Raw genomic sequence first — 10,510 nt, 5'->3', positions numbered from 1 at the left:
ACCTACAGAATAATACGAAATGTTCTGAGACCAGGTTGTCTAAATGACAGAGTGAAAAAAGGAAGCCTGTACAGAATACAAATATTCCAAAGATGCATCCTGTTTGCAATAAGGCACTAAAGTAACATTTTTAAAAATGTGGCAAAGAAATGAACTCTATTCCATTCATTTTTATCCTAAAAAACTCCCTAGCCTTTGCCGATGACAAGCATACCCATACCATGATGCAGCCACCACCATGCTTAAAAATATGAAGAGTGGTACTCTGATGTATTGTGTTTGATTTGCCCCAAACATAACACTTTTTTTATTCAGGACATAAAGTTAAGCACAGGCAAAATCCTAGAGGAAAACCTGGTTCAGTCTGCTTCCCAACAGATACTGGGAGACAAATTCCCCTTTCAGCAGGACAACCTAAAACACAAGGAAAATATAAATTTGAGTTGCTTACCAAGACAACATTCAATGTTCCTGAGTAGCCTAGTTACAGTTTTGACTTAAATCGTCTTGAAAATCTATGGCAAGAGTTGAAAATGTCTATCTAGTAATGATCAACAACCAACTTGACAGAGCTTGAATTGTAAAAATAATCATGTACAAATGTTGTAGAATCCAGGTGTGCAAAGCTCTTAGAGACCCAGAAAGACTCACAGCTGTAATCACTGCTAAAGGTGATTCCAACATGTATTGACTCAGGTGTGTGAATACTTACGTAAATTAGATATTTATGCTTTTCATTTTGAATACATTTGCAAACATTTCTCAAAACATGTTTTCACTTTTTCATTATGGGGTATTGTGTGTATGAGAAAATACTATTTTTAATACATTTTTTATTCAGGCTGTAACACAACAAAATGTGAAATAACTCAAGGTGTATGAACACTTTCTGAAGGCACTGTACACACACAGGGAGGTTTAACTGAAATAAGTTAACATGATTAGCATTTATCATAAGCTTCAATTGCATCAGTGGTGCAATCAGCAACAACAAAAAATTGGTCAGAATTCTGTTCTATGCATTTAACAAATTAGGGCACCTTGTTTTGAAGGCATAGGCTGCAGAAATCACAATGTAAAAACCATGTAAAAAGGACAAATTGGAAGCTATTGTTCTCAAATTTGAACACAAAATCCACTTTTCAAAAGTGCAAACGACAATGTCTTTAATAGTAAGAAAGTTAAATAATCTCACTCTATAATAAGTACAGCTCCCACAAGAGAAGAAAAAAAGATAGTAATAAAGAACAATTTTACAATAAAACATTGTGATCGCTTTTTACAACATAATTGTTTGTACTTTGGTAGTGCAAATGTATTGTTATAGCAGAATGTCAAATGGTGACCTTTTTAGAATGTCCATTAACATTTTCCGCCCTATAGTTGTGGAAATGACGAAAATCGAAGGAATACTTGATGGGAAATGATTTATGCGATCAGTGATCATTTTCGGACCCTGTAAGGGAATGGAAATAAAATACATTCAAGAGAAATTAATAAATAAATATAACCAATGTTCTCATTGGAAAGTACCGTTCAGGTACTTATCATTCAAAAGTAATTTTCAATCACTTTCAGTGTCAGAGTTGTCCATGTTGAACACAGTGAAGCTACACCACCTTTGCTCTCCTCCTCCTCCTCCTCCTCCTCCTCCTCCTCCTTTCCTTTATTCAAGAGGATCAGCCTCAGGAAATTACCTCAGAATCTGGTTCAGAGTCAGAGTTGTCCAAGTTGGACACAGTGGAACTATACCACTCTTCTGTGCCCTCATCTTCATCCCATCCTTCTCTTCCTCCTCCCCCTGCTCCTCTCTCGGACAGCATCGCCATAGCTGCCTGGTGGTAAGGGTGTTTGCGTCTGGTGTGTCGACGCAGGGTGTTGCGCTCGGCGAAACGTGTGTGGCACAGCGAGCACTGGTAGGGCTTCTCTCCTGTGTGTACCCTCTGATGGCGCTGCAGCTCGCCCGCCTCCCTGAAACGCTTGGAGCAGATGGGGCACACAAAGTTCCTCTCGCCCGTGTGAATGTGCTTGTGTCTCTGTTCAGGGTCAAAGGACGAGGGTCACGTTTGTTAGATAACACTATACATTCATGTTCATATATTTTGATATGTTTATACCTACTTATTACATAGCAGTCATAACAAGATGAAATCTGACACAAAGGACCTAGTTCCACTTCAAACACAATCAAAACAGGTAACCTGCCTAAATGACTATCAACCCGTAGCACTCACGTCTGTAGCTATGAAGTGCTTTGAAAGGCTGGTCATGGCTCACATCAACACCATTATCCGAGAAACCCTAGACCCACTCCAATTTGCATACCACCCTAACAGATCCACAGATGATGCAATCTCTATTGCACTCCACACTGCCCTTTCCCACCTGGACAAAAGGAACACCTACATGAGAATGCTGTTCATTGACTACAGCTCAGCGTTCAACACCATAGTGCCCACAAAGCTCATCACTAAGCTAAGGACCCTGGGACTAAACACCTCCCTCTGCAACTGGATCGTGGACTTCCTGACGGGACGCCCCCACTGATCCTCAACACAGGGGCCCCTCAGGGGTGCGTGCTCAGTCCCCTCCTGTACTCCCTGTTCACTCATGACTGCACGGCCAGGCATGACTCCAACACCATCATTAAGTTTGCCGATGACACAACAGTGGTAGGCCTGATCACCAACAACGACGAGACAGCCTATAGGAAGGAGGTCAGAGACCTGGCCGTGTGGTGAGGGACAGCACCCTCTCCCTCAACGTGATCAAGTCAAAGGAGATGATTGTGGACTACAGGAAAAGGAGGACTGAGCATGCCCCCATTCTCATCGACGGGCTGTAGTGGAGCAGGTTGAGAGCATCAAGTTCCTTGGTGTCCACATCACCAACAAACTATCATGGTACAAATGCCAAGACAGTTGTGAAGAGGGCACGACAATGCCTATTCCCCCTCAGGAGACTGAAAAGATTTGGCATGGGTCCTCAGATCCTCAAAAGGTTCTACAGCTGCACCATCGAGAGCATCCTGACTTCTTGCATCACTGCCTGGTATGACAACTGCTCGGCCTCCGACCGCAAGGCACTACAGAGTGTAGTGCGTACAGCCCAGTACACCACTGGGGCCAAGCTTCCTGCCATCCAGGACCTCTATTCCGGGCAGCGTCAGAGGAAGGCCCTAAAAATTGTCAAAGACTCCAGCCACCCTAGTCATAGACTGTTCTCTCTGCTACCACATGGCAAGCGGTACTGGAGCACCAAGTCTAGGTCCAAGAGGCTTCTAAACAGTTTTTACCCCCAAGCCATAAGACTCCTGAACATCTAATCAAATGGCTACCCAGACTATTTGCATTGCCCCCCCCCCAGCCCCCCCTTTTACACTGTTGCTACTCTCTGTTATTATCTATGCATAATCACTTTAATAACTCTACCTACATGTACATATTACCTCAATTACCTCTGTACCAGTACCCCCTTATTTTACTGCTGCTCTTTAATTATTTGTTACTTTTATTTCTTATTTTATTCGTGTTTATTTTTTAATTTTTTTTATTTAACTGCATTGTTGGTTAGGGGCTTGTAAGTAAGCATTTCACTGTAAGGTCTACACCTGTTGTATTCGGTGCATGTGACAAATACAATTTGATTTGATTTGATTTGAAAACAATATGTCATCATGAGCCCACCAATTCACCACACCACAATTCAAACATTTATGAACAACTGAGCTCACCTGCAGATGGCTGGAGCGTTTGAAGGCCTTGCCACACTGCAGGCAGACATGGGGTTTGTTCTGAGAATGGGTGATGGAGTGACGCTCCAGGTCAGACAGGTAGTAGAAGATCCTGGGGCAGAGAGGGCAGTAGAGGACCCTTCGTGGCCCAGAGGAGGGAGAGGAGGCTGGGGACAGGGGTTCCAGAGGGTCCAGGGGGTTCAGGTTCCTGGGTCCGCTGGACGGGAAGATGGGGGCAAGGGGAGGGGAGGGAGGAGCGGTGGCGGAGGAGAAGTAGAGATGGTCGTCCCATGGGAGGGAGGTGTGCTTTGACTCTGGGGCTTTTGATTGGTCGGATGCCTCCAAACTGAAGTCAAAGGACAGAGAAGGGGACTGCGGGTGTGTAAGGGGAGGGGCTTTAGTAAGAGATGACCCATTTGGGACTGACTCCATTTGGGTTTCTTCAGTAGATTGTGACTGATGATCGGTGTTGGGGTCACAACAGTTTGGTTCAGTGTGTTTGTGAGGAGGTGAGCTGAGTAGAACTGCTTTAGAACTGCCATCAGCACTGGGCTGCTTGCAGGGAGGGGAGGAGATCACAGAGGGGGAGGTCAGGGGGGCGGGAAGGTTAACGATGGGACTCTCTCTTGATAGGATAGTAGGGGAGTTGTTGGGTGTCGATCTAATAACTGGGTGGGAGGGATTGGCAGGGAGGGATGACCCTGATGTGGCGAGCTGACCAGAAGAGAGAGAGAGAGAAAGAGGGGATGAAGAGGAGGCAGTGATTTGGGAGAGCTGACCGGTGGAGGGGTCAATGAGAGCAATGGGGGTGGAGGTAGAGAAAGACTGACCAGAGGAAGAGGTGGTGGAGGAGGAGAGGAGAAGGAACATAGAGGTGGAGGCGCTGGGAGTGTTCTGGGTGAGGGAGAGGGGGAGAGAGAAGGCCAGGAGGCCTGGGTTGGCATCAGTCTTGGTTAGGGGAATGGAGGAGAGCTGGGGGGAGGAGGGGAAGAGGAGGATGGGGGTGTTGGAGGAGGGGTTAGTCAGGATCTGGATGGGCTGAGGGGGTTGGAGGTGTACAGCAGCACCAGAGGGTTGGGAAACAGCAGCACTAGCCTCACTAACAGATTTCACACCTGAATCGAGAACCTTAGGGGGTTCCGCATTCTGTGAGAGTTCTGGGTTCTTTGAGTGTTCTGTATTTTTTAGAAGTTCTGACTTCTGTGAGGGTTTCATAGATGTAACAGGAGCGGAACATGTGTTTTCCTTGTGTGTGTGTGGAGTTTTTACTAAACTTTGGCTGAGGAAAGTGACCCCTGCTGTGGTTATATGAGACGACCTGTCATCCTCTACCTCCAATGAGCTGGACTGCACCTTTGTATGGCTTGAGGGGGGTTTGTCTGGCCTGGACGAGTCCATTTGGGGCACTTTGTGCCCCTCAGGGGTGAGTGTGTATGGAATACCCTGGTCATCTATCAGGAGAAGACCTTCACTTTCAGAGTCTATGGAAGAGAGGGAGGTAAAAACGGAGGTAGAAAAGAACAAGGGAGACAAGAGAGGTCCCCCAAAAATGTCAGCTCCATCAATTCTCAATATAGAATCCTCTTCATCATCACAATCATCTTCCTCTACTATGTCCCTATTTCCATCCCCCTCTACCTCATCTACCTCCATAAGCAGTGAGCTCTCATGCCAAAGGCTCCTCTCCTTGATCTCTCTCTTTTTAGGGAAGCTCAGATCCAATACTTCTCCCTCCTCTTCCTCTCTTCTCCCCCTTACTCCTTTCCCTGCCTCCGCTCTCTCTCCTCTATCATCTCCTGGTCTCTCTATTCCCCCATGACATCGACTAGGGGGTAGGAAAAGAGGGATCACTCTCTCATCCTCTCTATCGTTCCTTTCTTTCTCCCCCCTTATCCATCCATCCCTCTCTGCCTTGGCTGTGTCAGAGATGAGAGGCGTTTCAGGGACAATGGGACTACCATTCCTGTCTTGTGTAACATCCCTCTCTCCATCTCTCCTCTCATCCCTCTCTTCTGTCTCCATCCTGTAGAGAGGCTCCTCAGTGTGTTCTATCTCTTCAACACACACATCCTCCATCTGACCCGTTCCAGTCACAGTAGTGGAGGTCAGGGCATTTCAACTGGTCTCAGACCAAACAGCTCTGGCTTCTAACCTACTCCCTTTAGAATCAGAGGGAGGCACGTCTTTGGTAGAGCTGAAGAGTCTGTGATTGGCCTGTTGCACAATCCAGGAATGTCTGATTTGACTCTGATTGGTTGATCGCACACACCAGGAAGTCCAGTCTTGACTGTGATTGGTTGGTTGAGCCCGCAGGGCGCTCTCCCAGCCCCTCCTCCTCGTTTGGCCTAAAATGGTTTTGATTGGACACCTGTACTGGAGTGCACCTGTTTAAGGGAGCATTATTGGAGGTTACCTGGTGGGCAGGATAAGATCAAGGAGTCCACTGGTTCCTCATGGATCTCTGGCACAGTCCCCGATCTCTTCAAGGATTGGCCGACACTCCTGTCATCTGAGCCACCATTGGTCAGAACCCCTGTCTTTTGAGAATCCATTTTGGAGCATGCCTAAATCTGTAAAATGCGGATTCAATATTTTATCATCTTAACAAGAGATGAATTATTACAATCAAATAATAAGAGGACTTGTCAATCAAATCACTATAGGCTTCATTGATAAGGAAGATGTCCTGAGGTGGCTAGGTGTCTTTATGCGATTTCACAGGATATCAGAGCAACAAAATTAGGAAGTTGATTAAATTAGTATCATGTTGTTAGAATATCTTACTTGTTCTTTCATTGTGCATAATGAAATATGCCTAGACTCAAACTATTCACATAGACTAAATAGGCTATTATGAATTTCTTAAACTCCTATTCTTGTTTTACTACAAAAACAGGGCCTTCAGAAAGTATTCACACCCTTTGACTGGATTGAAAATGGGTTAAATTGAGATATTTTGTCACCGGTCCTACACACAATACCCAAGTGGAATTATGTTTTTTCAAAGTTTTACAAATTCATTCAAAATGAAAAGCTGAAATGTCTTGAGTCAATAAGTATTCAATCCCTTTGTTATGACAAGCCTAAATAAGTCCAGGAGTAAAACATGGCTTAACAGGTCACATAATAAATTGCATGGACTCACTCTCTGTGCAATAATAGTTTTTAACATGAATGATTACCTCATCTCTGTATCCCAATTATCTCTAAGGTCCCTCAGTCGAGCAGTGAATTTCAAACACAGATTCAACCACAAATACCAGGGAAGGTTTCCAATGCCTTGCAAAGAAGGGCATCTATTGGTAAATAGGTTAAAAAAAATCCCTTTGAGCATGGTGAAGTTATTAATTACACTTTGGATGGTGTACCAATACACCCAGTCACTACAAAGATACAGGTGTCCTTCCTATCTCAGTTGCCGGAGATTTCACCATGAGGCCAATGGTGACTTTAAAACAGTTACAGGGTTGAATGGCTGTGATAGGAGAAAACTGAGGATGGATCAACAACATTGTAGCTACTCGACAATACTAACCTAATTGACAGAGTGAAAAGAATGAAGCCTGTACAGAATACAAATATTCCAAAACATGAATCCTGTTTGCAACAAGGCACTAAGGTAATACTGCAAAAAATGTGCAATTCACTTTTTGACTTGGATACAAAGTGTTATGTTTGGGGCAAATCCAATACAACACACATTACTGAGTACCACTCTTCATATTTTCAAGCATAGTGGTGGCTGCATCATGTTATGGGTATGCTTGTAATCGTTAAGGACTGCTGAGTTTTTCAGGATAAAAAAGCTACGGAATGGAACTAAGCACAGACAAAATACTAGAGGAAAACCTGGTTCAGTCTGCTTTCCACCAGACACTGGGATATGAATTCACCTTTCAACAGGACAATAACCTAAAACACAAGGCCAAATCTCCACTGGAGTTGCTTACCAAGAAGACAGTGAATGTTCCTGAGTGTCCGAGTTACAGTGTTGACTTAAATATGCTTGAAAATCTATGGCAAGCTCTGAAAATGGTTCTCTAGCAATGATCGACAACCAATTTGACAGAGTTTAAAGAATTTTTAAAAGAATAATGGGCAAATGTTGCACAATCCAGGTGTGGAAAGCTCTTAGAGATGTACCCAGAAAGTCTCACAGCTGTAATCGCTGCCAAAGGTGATTTTAACATGTATTGACTCAGGGGGTTGAATACTTTTTAATCAAGATATTTTAGTGTTTTATTTTTCATTTAATTTGTTAAAAAAAATATTAAAAAACATGTTTGAATTTTTCTTCCACTTTGACATTACAGAGTATTTTGTGTAGATTGTTGGGGAGAAAACTGACAATTAAAACCATTTTAATCGCACTTTGTAACACAACAAAATGTGTAAAAAGTCCATTGGTATGAATACAGGAATACTTTCTGAAGACACTTTAGGTTAAATCATCCCCATCACCTACATAACATCCCCACCACCACCTTCCACCTCATCATCGTCATCATCACCATTACAATGTCATCATCATCATCATCAATGATCGTCATCATCATCATCAATAACATTATCATCATTCAAACCGGTTCCAATTCCTGCTAATATCTCAATAACTTGAGGCGAGAATTGTTTTAAAGGCTACCGCGTGTTGTCTCATGCTCTACAATCAGTGATTGTCTGATATGCTTAATTGTTATGATTGTCAATCTTTAACATGTAACGCAGCATGCGTAAATTACGCACGTTTGCTGTTATTATGGACTTCACTGGTTTTATATAATTTGCTTACCGGGCTCTACACAAAGTCGCCAATATACCACATATCCTGAACGCGACAGTCTGCAGTGGAGGGTTCAAGAGAGCATGATGTCAGCGAAATCATACTATCCGGGGGTAAAGCCCATTTTTTCTTTCGATTTCAGAATTTCATTTGTCTGCCATAGTCTAATACAAAATAAGACATTCGTTAAATATTTGGCAACGGCTTTGGGTCGACATCATATTTGTTTTCCTCCATTTGAACCCTTATCCATCCTTGTACTGTATTTATGTTGTAATAAAAAGTGTCGCTGTTTATGGGAGACGCCATTGCGCGCAGTCCGAGGTCCGAATAGCCAAACCCTGTTTCATATCTGTGGATGTACTGCGCATCAATGGACACGACACTCGAACCTGGGACAATGTTTGCTAACTGCATTTCATGTAATATATTCGGCTCATTTATTTTAAATGACGCCGCGGTATTTGTCTAAATGATGTTGATATTTTTGCCGTAATAACTGCCCTGGCTGTCATGGACCCACAACCAGCCATTTTACAAGTCGAGGGTTCGAGCCCTGTAGGGAGCGCAGCCCGACATCTGGCAGAAAAAGCGATGTAGGAAACTTTACCGGCATATTGTAATTTATTTCACTAACTTAATTGTCTGGACATACACTTGTCAATATAACAGGTGTGAGATGCGTCCGGTATACTGTCCATACATTTAAAACTGGATAATAAACTACATACTCCACCCATAAGTCACTCGCTGCATAGACACTGGCTTACCCGAGCTGTGGATACTTCCGGAGGACCAAATATGAATGAGAGGCGGACTAGTAAGGAGTGGAGATTCTGCGCGCAGCCTGCTGCGCGAGCAGAGAGGTGGGAGCTCATGGCGTCGCAGCATTCGGCTTCGGTTAACGCTATTTGGGATCCTTGGGCCGCCCATACCCTAACTTTCTCCTACCCTACCCTAACCTTAACCCTTAACCAAATGTAAACTTTAATGGGCTAGAGACGTCCCAAATATTTCGGATAGCAAGGACAATTCTGGGTCTGACTAGACTCAATCCATGTTGAGTAAACAGTGGGCAGCTACTGTATATGTTATGAGATCAGATCAGATCACCATTTAATCCAAGGGCATGTAACCTTAGAAATTGCAAAATATGGATTGTGTGTGTGTGTGTGTGTGTGTGTGTGTGTGTGTGTGTGTGTGTGTGTGTGTGTGTGTGTGTGTGTGTGTGTGTGTGTGCATGCTCGTGTGGGAGTGAGAGAGAGATATACAGTGAGGGAAAAAGTATTTGATCCCCTGCTGATTTTGTACGTTTGCCCACTGACAAAGAAATGATCAGTCTATAATTTTAATGGTAGGTTTATTTGAACAGTGAGAGACAGAATAACAACAAAAAAATCCAGAAAAACGCATGTCAAAAATGTTATAAAATGATTTGCATTTTAATGGGGGAAATAAGTATTTGACCCCTCTCAATCAGAAAGATTTCTGGCTCCCAGGTGTCTTTTATACAGGTAACGAGCTGAGATTAGGAGCACACTCTTAAAGGGAGAGACACCTGTCCACAGAAGCAATCAATCAGATTCCAAACTCTCCACCATGACCAAGACCAAAGAGCTCTCCAAGGATGTCAGGGACAAGATTGTAGACCTACACAAGGCTGGAATGGGCTACAAGACCATCGCCAAGCAGCTTGGTGAGAAGGTGACAACAGTTGGTGTGATTATTCGCAAATGGAAGAAACACAAAAGAACTGTCAATCTCCCTCGGTCTGGGGCTCCATGCAAGATCTCACCTCGTGGAGTTGCAATGATCATGAGAACGGTGAGGAATCAGCCCAGAACTACACGGGAGAATCTTGTCAATGATCTCAAGGCAGCTGGGACCATAGTCACCAAGAAAACAATTGGTAACACACTACGCCGTGAAGGACTGAAATCCTGCAGCCCCCGCAAGGTCCCCCTGCTCAAGAAAGCACATATACATGCCCATCTGAA

At 43.8% G+C, this 10,510-nt stretch overlaps 1 protein-coding gene across 2 annotated transcripts; it reads right to left on the bottom strand.

Annotated features, from left to right (window-relative positions):
* Positions 1 to 1,139: 1,139 nt before the first annotated feature.
* On the bottom strand, positions 1,140 to 9,052 carry LOC115176929 (mucin-17). Of its 2 annotated transcripts, XM_029737327.1 has the most exons (5): positions 8,523 to 9,052; positions 6,147 to 6,303; positions 3,734 to 5,214; positions 1,698 to 2,036; positions 1,140 to 1,456 (listed from the first exon to the last, which is right to left on the bottom strand). In XM_029737327.1, the coding sequence occupies exons 2-5, from the start codon at positions 6,283 to 6,285 to the stop codon at positions 1,322 to 1,324; spliced, it is 2,094 nt and encodes a 697-aa protein (XP_029593187.1). In that variant the 5' UTR covers positions 6,286 to 6,303; positions 8,523 to 9,052; the 3' UTR covers positions 1,140 to 1,321. The 2 variants fall into 2 exon arrangements, with proteins under 2 accessions (XP_029593187.1, XP_029593186.1); XM_029737326.1 differs by lacking the exon at positions 8,523 to 9,052 and having other exon boundaries at positions 3,734 to 6,264.
* Positions 9,053 to 10,510: the final 1,458 nt, after the last annotated feature.

The sequence above is a fragment of the Salmo trutta genome, chromosome 37 (genome assembly GCF_901001165.1).
Source record: "Salmo trutta chromosome 37, fSalTru1.1, whole genome shotgun sequence".
NCBI classification, from domain to species: Eukaryota; Metazoa; Chordata; class Actinopteri; order Salmoniformes; family Salmonidae; genus Salmo; species Salmo trutta.
Note: the sequence above shows the minus strand (reverse complement) of the source record. Positions and strands in the feature narration are given on the sequence as shown.

Coding starts and splice junctions, on each gene's coding strand:
- LOC115176929 (XM_029737326.1), bottom strand. CDS start 5,809: ATGGAGGATGTGTGTGTTGAAGAGATAGAACACACTGAGGAGCCTCTC. Junction 2,037..3,733: donor AACGCTCCAGCCATCTGCAG/GTGAGCTCAGTT, acceptor GACCCTGAACAG/AGACACAAGCACATTCACAC. Junction 1,457..1,697: donor ACTCTGAACCAGATTCTGAG/GTAATTTCCTGA, acceptor ATTCCCTTACAG/GGTCCGAAAATGATCACTGA.